We start from the raw sequence: 21,052 nt of genomic DNA on the forward strand, positions 1-21,052 counted from the left end.
TTTTTATTAAGAAACAAATTAGAAAGAAAATACATTGTTTTAAAATACAGTGAATATTTTCAATATGAAGTCAGACAGCAGCGCTGTTCTTTGGTCCAGTCACCTTTGAAGAAATGATTGTCATTTTACTTTAACAAATACTGTTTCTTCATTTTGAAAAAGTGGCACAGACTCTGTCAGTGATTTAAGGTCTTTAGTGTTGATTTCATGCAAAAAAATATTTTTCACAGTATGACTTTAAAGTAGACTTTTTTCCCCCAATTACTCTACATGTTGGCAGCAAATTAGCTTTGAGGAAATATTGTGCACATCCTAGTTCTCTGTTGATGTACTGGGGAGTCATTCTTGGATCTTTTAGCTCAGTCAGACCAATGACTGACGTTGTTCATGTCTTCCGTTTCTGTAGATTTGAAAGACTTTCTTTTGACAGGGAAGGTGATGTGGAAAAAAAGAAGCCAAAGTACAAGAAATGATTGGCAAAGTGATGATATCATCAAATGTTCAAAGACTTTGCAAATTGAAGCTTATTAGGCTGACATTTTGTCTTCTATTCAGCACTAATTGGAATCATGCCTGGGTGCATGATGTGGAAGGTACTTAATACCTGAGTGTTTATCGTGACAAAATGACAGAAATCGATGTCAAGGATGCTATAGATTTCTGTTTAATGGAGAAAACAATATATTTCAAACTGCAATTACATATCTCATAGTAATTTGTATTCATATGTATGAAAATCTTCTTGAAATACTGCAAATAAGAAAACTTTATTTTTGGCCTCTAAAATATTGGCCTGATTTGTGAATATTCTATTTTCAGGTTTTAAAGTTGTTCTTCAGAGTTTATAAAAACAACACTCATGTAGTTTAATAAAAAAAAAAGAGAAAACCACCTGACACAGTGTTTTTACTTGAAACAGATCTGAAAATCCCACGAAGAGTGAACTCCGTCTCTTGCACGGGTGATACAGTTCTTCTGAAGTTGTCTCTGTCAGCTTGAATTCTTTTGTAGTCTGTGCTTTCTGCTGTATTGGCATCTGTAAAATGAATTTAGAAAAGAGAAATAGTGAAGAAAGTGATTTTGGAAAGGCAGCCGCTGCAAACACAGAGTACGCTGGAATATTTGAAAATAGCTGTGTGTTCTCCTGCTGTATTTGGTGTCATTAGGGATTTCCAAGTTCAAGGTGCTTGCCCTTGTCGAGGATGCATGCGTGCTGTCTGGGATAGCACACGTGACCAGTGTGGTGTTCTACATCTTCATCCTGGACCTTATGAAGTTGAATTCAGATCTTCAGTTAAGCCTCTAGTATAATACAAAATTACTATTTATTCAACAGTCCATGGAAACAACTAGCTGTTGGTTGAAATCATTACCTGAGTTACTGTTTCTAATGAAATACAGATTGATCATTGCAAAGTAATAATATTTTAAACCAAACCAAAACAAAGTCTGGATGCTCATAGGCATTACTGGTCGTTATGTGACTGATACAGCTGCCTGTGTGTTACTGTAAACTCCAGCAATCCTGTAACTAATAAGATGCTGACAAGCGGTAGTTTAGGGGCTGATGGTAATTATTTGTGTTGCTGGAATCCTCTCAGGAGTCTGAGTCTATGTTGCGTTAGTAAAAATATGTAACAACAGCCAATTCCTGTCCCAGTAAGCTCACAACATAAATGTGCTTACAGGATATTAGAAGTGGGTGCAGCAAGGTTGAGGACCCGTGATAAACAATGAAGTTTATCAGTAGGTTGGCATGGTTTGAGCAAGAAAGCAGAAGACACAGCACATGAGCTGCTTCCCTCAAGTGGCTCTACTAATGACATAATAAAAATGCCTTTCCATGATTTGTCTGTAGCATTAAGAGACATCTAAAGTATATTGGATACTTGCCATGTCTGCAGTTGCTGCTGTTATCAAAGGTTTCTTATGTGACTGAATAGAAAAGTGTTTGACTTTAGGTGGGAGACGAGCACATGAAGAATATTCTTGTCTGTTCAAAGTTTGGGAACCCTTATAATGATTTACATGCTTATATAAATACTAGTCGTTCATTCTGTTCAAGCTACATTTAATGACAACTAACTGTAAGCCTTCTGAAACTATGTATTGTATGGATTTCTTTGTAGGAAAGCAAATTTAACGAGTAATTTGTTATTGTAATTTTTGATCTGTTAGATACTGTTGTTGGGGTGTGGAGGAGGAGAGAATGGAACGGGACCCAAGCTGTCAATATACCATTGGTAATATTAGAGAGAAAATACTAGAAAATACTAGTTTTCCTGCTAAAGTCAGTTGGGGGTGCGTGAGAGAGTGTGTGTGTTTGTATGTGTATATATATATGTGTGTGTGTGTGTGTATGTATTATTGCCCTCTAATGGATAGAATCTGAATGGCTCAGCTTTGCATGCTTATATGGGTTTCTGTAGCACAACATAATTTTCAGGGTGTCTGATATTTCCCATTGTAGAAGAATCTTGTAATATTTATTCATAAGTCTGATACATCTTTTGTGGCTAACGTTCCTTTAGTTTGTAAAATTAATTTGAAATTCAGTAGAAAGTCTACCAGCTTAGAGAAGTGCTTTTTCTTTGTTCTCTGAAGTTTTATTTCAGCTGAATTATAACTGCTTAAAATTCACTATTTTATTTTCCTATTTTTACTATAGTGCTAGAATAGTAAGTGAATATGAACAGAAAGTACCACGTCTGTGTACAATTGCAACATCAACGGCCTTTGAAGAGAAGTGGATAAGTAGAGCTTGCTCCTCTTGCTTTAATACATCCAGAGCGTGCCCCTGTCTCGTAACGCTCCTGCTGAGAGCCCCACGTAACCAGGATCTGCCAGGCTCCTGAGAAGTGGGTGGGAAGAGGGAGTGAGCTCTTCATCTCACTTCTCTGGTCGACACCCCGGCTGCAGCGGGTGTTCCCTGTGGCCACTTCCACCCCATCCTGTTGAGCAGCTTCCCGGCTGCTCACGCGTGTAGTTTGTTTTCTAGGAAAAGTGGCAAAAGCGTGTAATGTAATGTTCATAGGTTGAGGTTTCCAATCTTCACGACATTCACGATAAAGTCGAGTGTTCTAGTGATGCATGGTAGATTAGGTTTTGTTTTGCTTTTTAAATAAAACTATCTTTGAAGGTAACTTTAGAATAACCTGAGAAGGAAGGCTGCAGGTTACTTGGAAATTGGATTTACAATTATTTGTACTGAAAGTAGTCCACTTCTACGTGTTCTTTATAGTGGAATCCTAACATAGTTGTATTTTTTCCTAGCAGGACTCTGTTTTCATTCAATAAGCACCTTTGGGAGAATTAAATTTCAGAATTACATTTCTTCTCTCTGCAGCCATAGACATTTCCTTTTCAAAATTTCCAGCACTTGCTTTTGCAGTTGGGTAACTATACAGTGTTTTGAACACATAGCAGAACATTTGTTGCTAACAGCTTTCTTCATCTCCAGTCGTAAATGCGTGCGATTTCAGCATGGCAGTGAGTATCTGACAGTTATCTTCCTCCCCTCGAGAAGGTTCATGATGGTGGTGGTAGGCAGCACGGTTATTACAAAGAGGTTCCTGATGGATATAGATTGCAACGAGCCAAATATTCATACTTACGAAGTCATGTAAATGTTCCAGGGAGACCAGCAACTGATTTCACAAAGCTCTGCTAAGGTACCTCCAATCTCTCTGTACGTTAAGTTTTAGCCGAGTCCATCATATTTCTATTTATGATCCCATTAACAAGCTGAATCTAGGTTGGAAGAGCAGAAAGAACTGTACATTAATCAAATACCCTTGTAATGACCGTGCTTTCATATGAATGACTTCTCTAAGGTGTGATACAAGGCAAGGCATGCAGTACTGGCTTTTCCTGGCCCTTCCCAGGACTGGGGTGCTTCCCTGTGCTCTGCCTGCTCAGCTCGGCAGGCGCACTTTCACAAAAGACTATTGTAGTGATCTGAGAGCTTACTCCTGGGAGCAAAAGAAATTGTCCCTGGGCTTTGGGCTGCTACATATTCCATTTGCGGTGAAAATAGAAAAAATTTGCATATGTTAACAGGGAGATGAAGGATACTGCAGGAGTGTCTTCTCAGCCGAAGATGGGGACTTTATCTGTATTTATAAATATTGGTGTTTTTCTTCTGAACGTGTTTCCTAGCAATAGGGTTTTTTCCGAGAAAAGTTGTTTTCCACTTACAATACATTGGCAGCCATTGTTTGTATTGTTCAGGATCAATTGAGGAATTTTTCTAAATGTTATTTTGATTTGATGACTTTGTTCATCAGTGAATTATGAAAGCTCTGATTGTTTAGGGCACAAGAAGGCTACAATGCATTACTGGGTCACATGCTCACTTAATGCATGCACATTGTGATGGCAGTAGTAATAGCACCATTAAAGAACAAAAGGTAGCAACACATAGTAGCTCTGTATCTGGCCAATCCCCTCAAATTACCATAAATATTTGAGCAATCTGAATAGTTTTGGACTCTGTAGTAAAGCTTTCCTGTTCTTATCTGGCACTGAAGGAATGTGGAATAAAGTATTCATTTAACAAAGTATAAAAATATGTATGCTATGCAGTTATAATCATATGTCATTAATCAGAAAATACTGCAGAAACTCTGACAAATTAAAAACACAAGGATGTGTCTGCAAGGGCTTTTTCAGTCATTAAAAAGCTGCTTCACCTCTCAGGCAAACTATTTAATGGCAACTTCTTGCTTAGTGTACTGACATCTTCAAAGGCTCTGACATCTGTCGGCCTTTGAACTACCATTAAAAAATATTATCCCATTTCCATTCTTTTATGCCCATTTTTTTAATTATAGCCCTTCTTTCAAGTTAGGAACATGGTTGGTTTAAATGATGCTGTCCTTTCGTTTTCAGCCACCCAGCTGCGGTTTGAATAAATTGATGTAGAATCAAAGGCGGGACTTTAAAGGGAAAAGGTTTGATGGACTTGGACTCCGAACCAGATGAGGTTTTATGATGAAAAGGGTTTAATCCCAGCACAGGCATCGCTTCTATCAGTCGAGCAGTACAAAGCGATTCATATATATAGGTTCACGAGAAATGATCTATTTTTTTTTTTTTTAAACAGCACAGATCTCTTCAGGACTTGCAAATGTGGCATTAGCTAATATTCAGAGAGCTGATTTCCTTTCATCCACCAGAAGCTTATGATTATAGTACAGTTCTCGAATTGGAAATGAGAGCTGCAACACAGATTTAAAGCTATGCTGTCTGATTTGTATTCAATATACATGTCACTGCGGGACAAGCTAGTCTAGGCCGAGCTGGTTCAATAAAGGGAGAAGCAGTTTCAGCATCTGAAATTCTGGGGTGGGGGGGAAGGTACCAATTAATTCTCACCTGCTGTACCTGAGTATTGTGTCGGATACTTAGTAGATTACTATCATTTCTAAAGCTGTGCAAACAAACACTTGCAATAACGTTTCTTTGGCATCTTTTGCATCAGAGGCTGAGAGAAAATACACAGCATTAATCAGTAATGGCTTCTAATGTAGTCATTTATATGGAAGGCAATGTTTGTTTTTCTGTGCATGAGTTTCAAGGAGGTTTAGCAGAGACAGCCTTGCTATTCCTTTATACCTACATTAGGTAGCCTACATTAATGTGATAATTAGGCATGCGTATGAAGTAAACTGAAATCTCTGTCTCAACAAATGCATCAGATGCCATTTGTCAAGAATACCACCTCGTGGTTTTTCAAGAAATAATCTTTCCAAGAGTTGCCTGATCTTTGTGCTTCATGTTAGCAGAAATGTGGTACGTAGTCACGATTTCTTACTTTTACACAATAAGATTGTGTCCTTCGAAACAGTGATGCTTTCCAGAAAAGTAAAAGCAGTAGATTTCAAAAGTCTGCAAATGATGTCCTCTTAAAAGACTGTGCTTCATTGCTGTGCAGAAAGGAGACTGCTCCATTAGGTGCTCTGCCTCCAGTCAACAGTTTCTCCTTCAAGCCCTTCCTACAATGGTTGCTCCCTGCCAGAGTATTCAGTTTAGGAGTGATACATGGCTCCTGATCGCTTAATGCAATTTGGAGGTTGGTTTTGTTTTTTGCGGGGGCTGGGGTGGGGGGCAGGTAGTAAATATAAACACTGACCTGTATAAATGGATATATTTTATGGGTTATTTTATTTTACTGGTGTTTCATAGAATTTGCATGTTTGGTATGTATTTAGATTTTACATTTAAACTATATATTATTTATTCTAAGTACAGTATATTAGAAACAATTGTATAAATAAATCTGAAGAAATTCCTGCCCCAGGATGCAGTGGCCTATTTGTCATTCAGAAAATGAAGTGGCATCAACTGAATTCAAGGACAAACTGAGGAGGATGAAAAGGATAGAGATCAATGTAAAGGTGCCAGAGGAAGATACTGAGCCAAAAATACTCTCGATTCCAAGAAGAGAAATGTTATGCACACAGTTTTCATTTATTTTGTACAGATCATCCTGTGATTGATCTTGTCTTTCTGAACTGGTAGCTGTGGAGCGTGGTGCTTCCAAAAGGTCTCTGAACTCGGAGGAGCCACTGTCGAGACGACGGGTATAGTGCAGCCAGCACTTGAGAATGAAGGTGCAGAGAGGGAGACTAGAAATGGTGTCAGCTGTATGTGTGTGCACGAAGTACAGAACAGGTACCATCAGCTGATGAGCTGATGCCTTTGACTCCAACCTAACACCTAGGTTGGACTAAAGACCTCCTTCTCTAGGAGTTTCATCCTCAGATGGAGGTGACAAATTTATCTGTTTGATCTAAGGATTGACACTAAAGATAGTCAACTAGAATATGCTTCTTCTAATTAGGAGTTCATTTCAAAAAGGAGAAAGTCAAGAGCTGCACATGCGTGTGTAATTCTGCATCTTATTTGTGTAAGCACCTAATGTAGATAAGAATTTACCACAGCTCATTGATTAACAGAAATACTGCAACTATTGTTACTGCCTTGTAGAAATGAGGGTTTTTTTCAAAGTTAGAAGCTGGTTATTTCTTCAAAATCTTAACCTGTAAGTGAGATGGATTTTATTTCTGAAGCTAGTGGGTTCAGGATTTCTGCCCACATATATTGCCATTCATGAGACCAAGAATGAGGACTTCATGCTTGGTTAAAGACTGTCATCTTCAATATAGCAGCATGACATTAGTAATGAGAGAGTTTCCTGGTGTATTAGGTTCTTTAGTAGAGCAGAACACTACACACAGGCTAGTGCATTTAAGTCATCTTTAGTCATTGGCTCAGAGAATAACAGTGTTAGGTTTCTCAGTTGGCTTCCTATGATTATGCTAGCGTTTTGAAAAGTTACTTTTTTTCAACTTGATTAATGGTCAGGGCAAAGCTTGGACAGTAGCATGAACTTCGAGTCTTCCTCAAGGCCCTCAATGGCCTGTTGAGGAGATGGATAGTCATGGCAGATGACCTGAACAGGAGTTAGCGTCCAAAGTTTGCATTTCTACAAGTATTAACTTCAGAACTTGAAGATGGGAGATATCTTATGCATGAACAGCTTATTACTTAGGCTTTGTATCTGCATCTTGTCTTATGTTTGTCCTGTCAAGTTTTGCAGCTGATGCCGTTTCCATTAAGTCACCATAAAACCTTTACAGGATGCGTGGGGTAAAACTTCTGGAATATTTAAAAGATGTATGTGTTTTGAGCAGTAATTTAAACAAATGCATCCAAAAGAGAAGTGTGTGATGCTTTTCTGGTGTTTTTTTTTTTTTTTTTTTGGGGGGGGGCGGTGTTTCAGCTTTTTTACTTACAATGAAGTCTTTTCATTAGCTGACAGGGCAAAGACATTTCCTGTAGACAATACAGCCTGTACCTCTTCTGGGAACAAATTAGGAATTAGAATACATTTAATTTTGCTGCCTCATAGAGATGAATGTCTGTAGTAATCCTTAAATCTGTAATACATCATGTCTGCATTTAAATCAGAATTACATGTTGTTCAGGAAATGCTAATGCTTTTAAATTTAATACTTGGAAAATTTAAATGAAAATGTTTTTTAAAAGCTTTGACTTAGGGGATGCTGGACACAAAAATACTCTCAGATTGATGGGTAGTTCTTCCCAGTCCTCTGCAGAGATCTTTAGCCTCCATTTCTGTACTCCATTGCAGAAAAGGCCTATCCTTCCTTAAATATCAGTAGCTTTTCTTCATTTTCGGAACAAGCTTTGCTCCAATGTTATTTGAGATCTGAATGTATCTTTAACATTCATCCAAGAGGAATATTTTCCGTGCAAATCCTGAAATACAGAAAAGAAAGCTTTATATTTTTCCATAATGGAAAACAGGGAAGGCTAAACATATGTGTTTGGTGTAATTTTCATCAATCATCGTTTAGGGATAGGTTGTTACAGTTTGTATGATGCAGCAAACCTGGTATTAGATACAGATTTTTATTTATTTTTTTAGCCACTCTCTATTTTATCTATATTCTGCTCTCACAAGTCATTTTAGGGGATCAATGCATTAATCAGGTATTTATGGCTGATTTTTTTTTATCTCTATCATATTGAAGTTACATTAATGCAGTTATGTAGATTACTAGGTGCCCAGCTGAGTGTCTCCGTTAAATTTCTTAGAAGAAAGACACAAGGAAATGGGTCCTCCAACTAGTCCTTTCCAGGTAGCTCTCTTAGTAGTCTTATTCAAATAATTTTGTTTGTACAAAGAGAAATACAAATGTAAACACTTCTTTCATCAGATGAAAAGAGAAGAGAAAGAAGGCTGGATGTCTTAGGTTTTGACTCACTAATCTATTTCAAAGCAAATACAGTAAATCAGGTAATAAGAAACTGTTCTGGATCTGTCTTCCAGGCAAGAGGGCCAAGTCTTTTCCAGGTTTTAGAACTGTTAAATGGAAAATTTATTTACATTTATCTCAATTTCAACTTGGTAAGTAATCCTTTCACTCACCAGTGCACTGTATTGTTTAGTTACACGTGTAGGCTTGACGTTCTTCCATTTGACTAAAAATCATTTTATTAGGAAGGCAGTGACAATAACCAACCTACATGAAGTTCTGCTTTCTAGCCGCTGTTAACTAAATTAGAATCAAATGGACTTATGTAAATTAAGAAATCAAAATAAGCTCTGTTAATTTTAAGCTCTTTGTGGAGCTGTTCAAATGGATGTCTGATTTTTTTTCTTTCCCTCCTCCTGCTCCCCCCCCCCCCTTTTTTTTTTAAAGCACAGTTTGTAGTTTAAGTGCCATTTACATTAACTGGGATTTAGGCAGCTAGCTGGCTTCTTTAAAAGTCCAGATCTATTTCAGTGTACTCCTTTTGGAAAGAAAGATCAAAACTTGTGTTTTTCTTGATATCCTGTCACACACAGATTTTGAGAATTTGCTACTCCTTTCTTGCATGTAGTCAGAGGTGTAGAAACAAGAATGGTGCTAATATTTTCAGTGTAATTTCTCCTACTGGCATTTTGATTCCAGAGCCTTCCATATTTCTTTTCAGCCTTCAGAAATACATGGCAAAGTTAGTGAACAGTTTGGGGTTTAGATTATCTATGGAAATAATGCCTAAGCATGTTTCTCTATAGGAATGACATGGATAGACTCTTTTAATTCATTCTATTGAAAATAGAGCTTAGCAGAAGGTAACTTCTCTTTATTGTTCTTCATGCGTCAACACTTCCATGGTGTTTCAGGAAAATGCTTAAGCTGTAGAACAGTAGTAGACAATATGCAGGAAGTGCCTTACTAAGAAAATTTAAAGGGTGTTGGACTTTTTTGGGGACTACGTTAAGTGCAGGGGAAAAAATGAAGTTGATGATGGTTTGAATACGAAGAAGAGAGTGATGTGTAGCCTCCAGTAGCACTGTACAGGTAGGGTGGTGTTAAACCTGCCCCCACCCCGAACTAACACTCTAGTAGATACAAAATACGCAGGGTTAGTAGGAATATACTTTTATCAGATTCATAAATGTTAGAGGCATATTTCAGAGCATACACAGTGCTGAAACAGTCCAAGTAAAGAATCTTACAAAGGAGGTTTGACGCTTAAAAGCAGCTTAATGCTGTTAAAATTAATAGAATAAATATGTAAGTTAGCAGCTCAACACCTCACTTTACAAGTCTTAGTGGATATTTTCAAGAGAGATATCAGAGGTACATTTGCAAACGTGAGAAAAGCTGGGATAGTGTTGAGATGGAGTTGATATACCTTTGCGTAAGCCTTGTAATATGGGGGTTCAGATTTTACACTGCTGAACAGCAAACATTTAATGTTAGTACTATGGTTGCCATCTGCACTGCTTTTGCATAAGTTTTTTTGACACTGAACATTCATCTGAGTCTAGAGAACTGCCACTCTTTGTACGCTATGCAAGTTAGTGAGCGCAGCATTGGTTTGTGTAAGTTTTCCTACAAGAGAATACCTAAACTTGATATTATACAGCCTAATTTATAAACTGTGAACATTTGATCAATGAATGCATTAATAACTTCACCCCATTACTGCAATATAGTCATATATAGGATAAAGATGTCTTCTAGTTAAGAAGTTGTGCGATAGCACCAATGTTACGGACAGAATTTTTTTCCCCTCAAGAATGAGAACACATAGGTATGCACAAAATACTATATAAGCATATAATAAAATGCATCTCTCTGAGTATTGAAGTTTTAGCTTTGCTGATATTTTAGAGTTTCCAGGAAGTACTAGACTACTGATCAGGACTCCTTGTAACTATGGTGATGCTAGCAGAGTTCCTGCACTTCTGTCATTTCTTCTGGAAGAGCTTGCCCAGCCCCATGCTTTTTGGAAGATTTGATCAGCGCTTTTAGGAGGTGAGACCAACCTGTTGGTCATTGAACTCTTGTTCATTTTCACTTCATTTCACACCGTTTCATTTATGTGCTCCCTTAATTACCATATTGATGGGCCTATGTGTTCTTACCCAAAAGGCATTTAAACTTGACACTGTAATAGATTGTGCTGTGAAAGCTAAATAGCTGTTTATTACTTATCCCTGTTAATTTGCGCTCTGCCACATCATTACCCATGTGATAATGTGTGTGACATTTGCAGAAGTAGTTTTCTTTGCAAATCAAATCTATCTTTTTAAGGACTCATAATATTGACAAATTGCTGATTTGACCAGTCACAAGAAAAATTGGATAATCAATTCTTAATGTATTTTAACTGAAGTTGCTATGGTATAGAAAATATTTTCAATATAGTTGGTTAAAATGGACATAATTGTGTTAATTACTAAGCTTTATTTCGAAGACATTAAAAACTCAAGTTACTAGATTTTAATGACTTGCTAATTCAAAATTCCTTTAAGGTATCGGTTTAGATTTGATATCTCTTCAGGGTTAGATTGTAGCTTAAACAAAAAGATTCCTCTTTCAGCACTGCTGTGTACCCTTTGTATCATTGTCGTGTTACAAAGGAGCCACAAATACAGCTGCCAGCTGGCTGAACTGGACAGTTGAAATTCATCTGGCATGGAGAAAGGCAGGTATACTGGAACCAGTGAGTCCAACTCAACAGGATGCTTTGTGGACAAGAAGATCAGAGAGCCATTAGGACTGTGCCTTGGTACTGCACTTGATTGCCTAACTCTTTTGTGTCTTAAGGGCAGAAATCATGGGGATAGTTCCCTAAAACCGGAATAAGATCGAGTGTAAGACCCATTGTTGTAACTTGCTGAAACTGTAGTAGTAAGACTTGTTAATATAAACCAGTTTTGTTTTAAACACAAATCAACATTACGTATCTTTGAAGTTCTTACAGCTACACTTTTTTCTAAGCTTAGAGCTGCAAACAATAATCGTTTACTTTTTTAGCATTCTTTTATGTTAGATGCATTGCTTATTTTTGTGATGGTAGAGAAACTTGTATTATCTGTTTCTCAGCACTTTATAAACCTTTGTTTATTAATAACAAAGCTAAAGTAGTTCAGAATCCCACTTCCAACAGATAATCCCTTCTAAGGTATTTTACAGTAAACGTCACCAGTTGCTCTGTGACTGGGATGGGATACTTCATCCACCTCTTCTGAGACGTTGCACTCATCGTGGGTGAAAAGGGACTCATTGTCACCACTGAATCACTGGGTGTTTCTACTTTGTTCCTTATTTTCCTTTTAATTCTTCATCATCAAAGTGAGATTTGTTTTTACTACAGACTTCCTTTCCCTTGACTGGACTGATCTCCTTTCAATAATAATCCACTACCCGATACAAATGTTATGTATACCTCATCCATCTCTGTCACATCGCACCAGCGTAACAAGACACAAAGAAACAAATCTGCCTTTCAGAAGGGTTCAGCTGATGGCTTCACATTGCGCGCTGCTCAAATGCATGTGCTAATTTTAATGTTCTTCCAGTTGAGAAAATGCTGAGGAAGTATTGGCATACGGAGGCAGAAGCTGCATATCAGTGGTTCAAGTATTTGGCTGTTACTTACAGGCTAATATTTTAGGTTATTATCCTAGAAAGGATCATTGTGATCATCCAACCAAGCAGTTCATATCTGAGCTAAATCCGTGGAACTGCTCAGAGGTTCTTGGGGTGTTTTTTGTTTTGTTTTGTTTAAATGTTACATGCAAGCAAAATTAAACACAGCAAATTGAGACTTATGCAGTCTTCTCCAACTGAAGCCAAGTTAGCCCAGTGCAGAAAACTTTTGAAACTCAATTTGAAGAGTTGTCATGATCCACTTGAGAAAAGCAGTGGTCTTTAAAAGTGATGCACTATTTCAGCTGCCTGAGTACTTTCAGCAATGAAGGGCAATGAAGGGTTATTGCAACTTCATCTGTTGGGAGATGTTAGTCACTTACTGTAAAAACGGCTGAAGCAACACCTAAATGACTCTAGATCTAAGCCTCAGTAAGTTAAGAGTGGATTTGACCTTAACTCTGCATTGCCTTGTTTTTGTGACTTTAAAATGCCCTCAACACGATTTGAAGCTGAATATGGTGATGGGGTGGATGTGGTTTGGTGTGTAATACATTGGGAAGGAGACAGTGAAGTCCATGTATTCCATCACTGTGAGTATAAAAGATGCAGTCATGCTCCAGCCTCTTCCTTAGAAACTGATCCAAGTAAATGCTTCATGGGGTTGAAGTAGGAGCTCCTGAAAAATAAAGGGAATGTGTATGTGTATATATATTTTTTTTTTAATTAGACTGTAGTCATTCAGTCCATTTGTCATCTCTGTTGCACATAATTGTAGCAGAGTTTCAGACATCAGCAACAAATTTTAATTTAAACTTTTTGCCAACTTTATATTTTCTTATGCAATTTACTTTTTAAAATTAAGAGCACATGTTTTCCTTCCAAATAACATGCAGTACATTTATTGGCATTTTAAATAGGCCAAAGTGAGTGAGCAACCTTCTTTTTTTCTTTCAAGTCTATTTTTTCCCTACAGGCAAATTGCTGTGGGCTTATGACCCACCCTTTTTATGACACTATTTCAGCACAGATATTCTTAGTTAGAATTCTAAGTTCCTCCTTTGAAACAGAAATAGAAATCACCATCTCAGCTAGCAGTTTCTTCAGCTATGGGATTGTCATACATGCATACACAGACATACAAGTATGCCATATAAATTAATGTGAAATCTCTACCCTGTCACATAGTTTACGTATTTGTGTTTTTGTTCCATTTGGGAAACTCTGTAAGCTAGTGTTTTCCTTGGTTTTGTTTTTCTGTATGTGGATTAATAGTCATTTTACAAAATACTTTCTTCTTTGGGGCATGCTGCTATGGCATGGCCATCCTGTGGAATCACAATGAACTTCTGCATGCTTTGCAAAAAAGATACGGATCTTTCTTTTACTCCTACCTATACAACCGAAATAGAGACTGTAACATTTTGATTCCATAAAAGGCAGCAAATAGCAATAAACTTTGGATCTGTTATATACTCTGAAGTCTTTATTTCTTATGTTTAAGCCTTATGCTTAGCACAGGAATAATTTGCTCTGGTGGAGTGTTTAAAATGTGTATTTCTCACAGCAGCTCTTGTATTTGTGTTACTGTTTGGACCATGCAAAGAGTTTGGTAGGCATGGTTCACAAACAGATTTGAGCAGCCAGGGAAAGAATTTAAGAACCAATACTGAGAAAGAGGATTCAATTTTACAAAGAAACCAAGCAAGCATCATAGCTTCAGATCTCAAGCATGAGAAGTGAGATTTTGTAATTGCATCTTTTGTTTTTCCACAGAATCATTAAGAAAACACAGTTACTCTTAAATTATATATTTAATGGATTTTTCATAACTGAGAATTATGTCACCTTGGTGGTTTTTTTTTTTTTTTCCTAGTAGTACTAATTTGCCTACATTTAAGTCTAATAATAGTTTATTAAACCTGGCATGTGGAATAGCAGAATCTTAGTGATGAAGACTTTGGGATTCATTTCCTTTAGCAGTTTGAAGATATCCATGTCACACAAGGTTGTCTTATGCAGCAAGTTGTTCGGTTGTAAGCTGCTTCTGCCAGTGACTTTGTTTATGGGAAAAAATAATCTGGCTGTGAGAACTAGACTTATTTTAAAGTAATTGACAAGAACTGTGTCTGTGATCCCCAATATAAGCTTTTTCCAGTCACTTTGGGGAGATTAGATGTCTCTTAACATCATCTTACTAGCAGTGAAGTTGCTCCAAAAGGACTCCTTTAATCATATTAGTTTCACTGCCATCACCCTGTCTTCAGATTCTTTCTTCTTTCCTAATAGAACCAAATCTGCTTTTGCCATCTATTAGGTCCAACATTAATGCTCCTTTGCATATTAATTACTGTTACTTTACCTATAACATTCAGGCCACTATCTTTTGGCTCCCCAGTTTTGAATCTGAAGGCTTGGAGCTGTTACTTTTTCCATGTGGCTGTAGAAAACAGTATATTGTGCTGTTTGATTTTTCTAATGGCTTTGTATAAGAATTATTGAATATAGAATGAAGTAAAGCAGAAGGGCGTAACAGTTGAGTCAGGAATTCATGCAGTCTCTATTTTGGCTTGTAATATGATTTATGAATGAATTTTCCCTCTATTATAAGAAGTTAGCCATGGCTTCTTATCCTAAATATTTTATCAAACTTTTTAGGAAACTTCTGAGCAATGTAATATCTTAGTTTCACTTATACGGGGGAGGACCGAAAGTTTAAGAAAGTTTTTTGTTTTAAAAAAGGAGGGGTGGGGGAATGGAAAGCGGTAGTGGAGGGGGAATGTGCTCTCAAAAAGAGCTCTCACAGATTAAAAGATAATTGTTATTATTCCAAGCAGGACTTGCACTGGAACAGCTATTAAAAAACCCAAATGCTACATAAGTCAGTTTAGAAATCAGACCGTGTCATCCTATAGAAATTGTAGCTGTTATCTTAATTGGCCTAGCATTTCTTTGGTTAAGTAAAAGCCAGTTAGGCTATAATTTTTTTATGATCTTGAGGTCAACTTATTTTCTGAAAGAATTATAAAAATATATTGTAGATTATAATTATATACTAAAATGTACTTTACATTTTTAGTCTGTATACAGATTTAATAAAAAACTAAACGTGTAGAGGAAAAGATCAGGAACGGAAGGAAAGGATCTAGTGCAGATTACACTATATGAAACACATGTTTGAGATAATTCTGATATAGCTGAAGTATGTGGCCTGTGCTGTACTTCTGTATAAAAATGATGTGCTCATTCCATCTCTACACATACACACACAAAATTTTACCTTTAACATAGTAGGAAATAATGCCAAGGAGTAATTAAGAAAGCATGGAAGTAAAAGTCAGTCCTGTGATAAGTTTCCGAAATGGTTAATATTATTTAATACGTATTACAGCTGTGATAGTTGAAGGACACAGCTGAAGGTTTGAGGGGAGACAACATGTCTTTTATTACACCATATAGTTCAAATAGTTTGAAAAAAATAGGCAAACTTTCAAGCCTTGATTTTTCTCTCTCAGATCACAGTGTTTATAACAATCTGTCTTGGGATATTAATGTACAAGGCAATATATCTGATAGTCATTCATTTCCCAACTTTGGTCAGAAATGAATGTTTCTTTTTCAACAATTTGTAGTAATGTGGTTCTCAGAGACTGCAAATAGATGGTTTAGCTGAATACAGCCAGTATATTAAAAATATCTAAAGAAGAAAAATAGTAGTTGGAGAGAGAGATCAGTTCAGAGCTCTAGAATGAGTAACTGTGTTCCAGGGCAATGGGATCATTAAATATACAGTAATTTTCATCAGATTTTCTTGTGAAACCTTTAATAAGCCTGAGCTGAGTCACCTACATCTGTTTGGTAGAACATCAGTTTTTCATCTCAATATTATCACATCCTCTATGAAAGAATTCCACAGAACCACAAAGTTTCTTGTGAAGCAGGGAGGAAAAAGGGGGAACTACTGTGTGAGGTTTTTTTAGTGCAAATGCTAATTTTCAGAATTATATTTATGAATGAAAACATATATGTGCTTGCAACGTCACGCATTACAGTTAGCTGTAAGCACAGCGGGTTATGTCCCAGGTACGATGCTCCTCTATTTCATCTAAGAAGCTACAGAAGAAATGCAGCTAGAAAAGTAACTAATAAGACTTACATGCAAATGTAAATCTAAAGTAGTAAATGTATACTCTTACTACTCCTGTATTCTGTACACTTGAGGAGTAACACAGCTTTACCACATATAACGTTCATTCCTTACCCTTTCAAGTTCCCCCCCGGAAGGCAGGCGGTGAGCCGACCCCCTGCTGTTCTGCTGCCGCTCCAGAGTCCCTCACTTCTGATGCCACTGCTGCCTCGCACAACATATTTTGCTCCTGAGGACTGAAGGAGAATCTGTGATCACATAAAAGAGAGTTGTGGATTCTGAAGTCTGTGTCTTGCATTTTGAAGGTCGTGTGTCTTATCTATACTGTGTTTGCAGAGTCTTAAGGGTTCGCGGCATCAGCCCGTGTCATCCTCTCTCGGCGTGCTCTGGTTCCCTCACCCAAAGGAGGACGTTCTTTGATATATTCCTGGTGCACGTTAGGATGTTATGATGAAACACAGTCTATAATCTGTAGCAGTGATTGATAAATGATTGGCGATACACTGATAGATCATTAGAAGGCAGCAGGTCATTTCTTAAGGAAAAAAAAGAGAAGGCATGGACGTTGCACATAGTGATTACTTGCCACAAACTGTATTTCTTCACCTGTGGGGGCATCCCCTCCAAAAAGGTAAATCTTGGTCCATCCGTGCTGTGGGCAGGGGGGAGCTGTATTCATCTGCACATAGGAAGAGAAGGGGACGAGCAATAAGAGAGGCCAAGAAGAGGAACAGAGAATCCTTTGAGCCAGCTAACAGCCTGTCTGAGAAAATCAAGTGGGTTTTGATTTGTGGTTTTTGTTGTGTGGTGGTTTTTGGTTTTGTTTTACTTTGTTTGTTCTTTATTTCAGGTTATCTGTGATATGGAGAACCAAATCCACGTGCTGAGGGAAGAGCTTATTCAGGTAAACGCTCAGCGGAAGCAGCAGCTGCTGGAGCTGAGCCATCAGTGGGAAGAGGAGAAGCAGAGGGCAGCTCGAGACCATGAGACAGCAGTGAATAAGCTGAAAGTGGAAGCCGAAAAAATGACATTAGACCTCAAAAAGATACATGTGGCAGAAACAGAGAAGGCCTTGGACAAGGTAAGAGGTTTGCATAGGGCTGCTTCTTGTGGCATGGCAAAAGGGGAGAAATCGCCCCAAAAATCAGAGAGACAAAGTTTCACTGAGGTAAAACGTTTAGAGGTCACTTGAGTTGAAAAACCAGACGTATGCTGTAGATCTGACATCGGATGCCACAATCACGGCACGAGTATGGAAAGTTTTGTGGTTCTATAATGAAAGACTTCTCTTTGAACACGCAGCGGCAGTGGTCGCTGCTGTAGCTGTTTTCCCTGAGAGCGGTGCTGGGGCAGCCGCTTCCAGCCCTGGGCAGTGCGGAGCGGGGATAACTGTGCGGTGCTCAGGAGCTGTCAGGGCTTTAAAAATCCAGATTTCAAAGGCAAAGCCAGCCAAGGACTAGGCTAATCACTTCTTTGCTGGAATAGGTAGAGTAGAAAGGGCAGTTCTGTCTAACCAAGCTTTTTCTCCCTTAAAAAGAGGGAAAGTTCTCAAGGAGAAAAAAGTTCAGGCTAAAACTGCAAGGAAATTGGGTCTAGTTGCTAACAACGGCTGGTCTACTTTTGCCTGTGTGCATCGGGTGAGCAAGGACTCTGTGAAAGGCTTGAAAATAGAAATTAATGTTTCAGATACATCAAGGCTTCCCTCCCCATTCTGTTCAGTGGGGTCACTGACTGCACATCAGTGCTTGCTGAGCATCCCCTTGTACCGGTGTCTGGAATTCAAGTATTTCACCACATTAGGGATGATATGAGCTAAAACACGCGAGTTGTATTTCAAAAGCTAAACTAAAATACCCTACTTAATATTTATAGTTGATGCTGTGTGTATGTAAGCAGATAGTTGTTGAAGTATCTTTTACATGCATTAATGTAATAAATCATACTTTTTATTGCAAAGTGATGTACAGTGGCACAAATTAACAATCTGCATATACTGTTTGAACAGCCTTTGTGAAAGTGACATTTCATTTACCTGCGTCAGGTTCTTGGTCTGTAATTTTAAACAGCATTCGGAGGATTATGTTGGAAATCAGCCAGCCTGAAGCCATTAAAATGGCTGTGATCAACAATTCAGAATCTTTTCTGAATGTAAGGAAAGCTCCGCTTGGCATAATTATTTAAAGCCAAGGTCACAGAAAGTATTTAAACCTTTGAAATTCATCATTAAAGGATTAATTTTAACTCAGGAAGACATTGTCATTTTTGCTTAAAAATGGAATTTGAATCTCAATTCTTTTCTTTCTTTGATCTTTTTTTACATGTGTAGTATAGCAAAAGAAAAGTTAACTTCTTTACATCCTCAAATTAAAGTTACAAATAATCCTTCATAGGGCAATATCTTTAATAGTCTTGAATTGTCATTTCTGTCAGAAATATTATTTTTTTAATTTGTTGGATTTTTTCTATTTTTCAAAAAAAATTGCTAATTTTAAGCTATATTAGCTGCTATTGAAATTTTTGTTATTTAACCTACTTCCCTATTTTTTACCTCTAATCAGAAGAGCACATGTTGAGTAAAAGATAGGAGGGGGAAATAGAAAGTATCTCTGTTGGGAAGTCTTTCACAGAGATGTGAAAATACCTTGCATTACCTTCAAATCTCCATTTACCATTCTGCTTCGTTTCTGTCTTCTAAATGTAGAGCTGTGGAAATGGGCCACAAAGTCCAAAAGTCAAAGTAGCTTAGAGGGCAAACTCCATTTAAAACTGGAAAGTTACAGTTTCAGCTAACTTAGTTCAAATCTTGATCCTATTAAGGTCCACAGAACTTTGATGAAGGAGATTTTATCCAAGGGGAGGGGGAAAAAAGGCATCTTAATTGCAGCATGAGTCTTGAAACTTGTTTTTAAAGTCTTTTTATTTTCCTAGCAATTCTTGTTACCTTGAAATTTAGGACCATATGGGAGAAAAAAATGTCCTCTAAATTTACTTTTTTCTGCCAATTCTGTAAAGATTGCTTAAAAATCTGAGGGGAAGCTGAATTTCACTGTTTAGGCTTGGAACATCTGACTATTGAGGAACATCTGAAGGTCAGTCCATTCCCAAGTGAAGGATCTCATTCCTCTGTAGTCTGTTTTGTGAGTAATACTGATTTCTGTGTGGATTGCTTTGTGTAATTGTGGACTGTTGTTCACATGAACATGATGAAATACAAAAGAAATGGCTATCAAGTGAAAAACTGAAGTAAAAATGGGCAGCAGGAGATATAGGTTTCCCATGGTATTGCTCTCCCCATAACCCTGCTGCAGTGGGGATGGGAAGGAGGAGAGTGGGGGGCAGAGAGAGGAACAGTTTTCATTGCAAGTGCACTGGACATTTAAATATTTGATGGTATTTGGAGACAGCTTTTTAATATTTAGGGACACACAATTTACTGAGTCTTTAATTTTCTGTTGCTTAAAAATCTCAACTTTAAAGATAGCGCATTGTTTATTGTAATATTTTGATTCGTTTTTGTTAATGATTACAGCATACAATGCCGGCAAGTTGCTCCATAAACGTAGTACGGTAATGTTTTTGAACCTGTGATTCTAAAAGGAAGTATCTTTTGACAGTTTTTGCATCTCCCAGTCACTAGGGAATGATGAGCGGGAAAATATTTAATAGGTTGCCCAAAGACACTGTGTAACCTGCACTATAGGAAAAATAAACATGGCATCTGTCGTTTTGGAAATAATAATAAAGGTGTATTGGGTTTGCATGGCAAGGTTTAGGTAGCAGGGGGGTTACAGGGGTGGCTGCTGTGAGAAGCTGCTAGAAGCTTCCCCCATGTCCGACAGAGCCAATGCCAGCCGGCTCCGAGACAGACCCACCGCTGGCCAAGGCTAAGCCCATCAGCAACGGTGGTAGCACCTCTGGGAGAACAGATTTAAGAAGGGAGAAAAAAACCTGCACAACTGCAGCTGGAGAAAGGAGTGAGAATATGTGGGAGCAACAACCCTGCAGACCCCCAGGTCAGTGAAGAAGGAGGAGGAGGAGATGCTCCAGGCGCCGGAGCAGATTCCCCTGCAGCCCGTGGGGAAGACCATGGTGAGGCAGGCTGTCCCCCTGCAGCCCAGGGAGGTCCACGGTGGAGCAGATCTCCACCTGCAGCCCATGGAGGACCCCACGCCAGAGCAGGGGGATCTCCGAAGGAGGCTGTGACCCCGTGGGAAGCCCATGTTGGAGCAGGCTCCTGGCAGGACCTGTGGACCCGTGGGGAGAGGAGCGCACACTGGAGCAGGTTTGCTGGCAGGACTGGTGACCCTGTGGGGACCCACACTGGAGCAGTCTGTGCCTGAAGGACTGCAGCCCGTGGAAGGGACCCACGCTGGAGCAGTTCTTGATGAACTGCAGCCCATGGGAGGGACCCACATTGGAGAAGTTCACAGAGGACTGTGTCCCA

General features: G+C 38.3%; 1 protein-coding gene across 3 annotated transcripts in view; it reads left to right on the forward strand.

Annotated features, from left to right (window-relative positions):
- CEP112 (centrosomal protein 112) overlaps positions 1–21,052 on the forward strand; it is a 175,179-nt gene that overhangs the window by 93,131 nt on the left and 60,996 nt on the right. For all 3 annotated transcript variants that reach the window (XR_011327278.1, XM_069799345.1, XM_069799346.1), the window contains one exon: positions 17,459–17,689. Coding sequence is in view for 2 of the 3 variants with exons in the window: in XM_069799345.1 (XP_069655446.1) it covers positions 17,459–17,689 (231 nt within the window). In the remaining variant the exon portion in view is untranslated. The remainder of the gene's footprint in view (positions 1–17,458; positions 17,690–21,052) is intronic.

Source organism: Haliaeetus albicilla, chromosome 12 (genome assembly GCF_947461875.1).
Source record: "Haliaeetus albicilla chromosome 12, bHalAlb1.1, whole genome shotgun sequence".
Taxonomy (NCBI): domain Eukaryota; kingdom Metazoa; phylum Chordata; class Aves; order Accipitriformes; family Accipitridae; genus Haliaeetus; species Haliaeetus albicilla.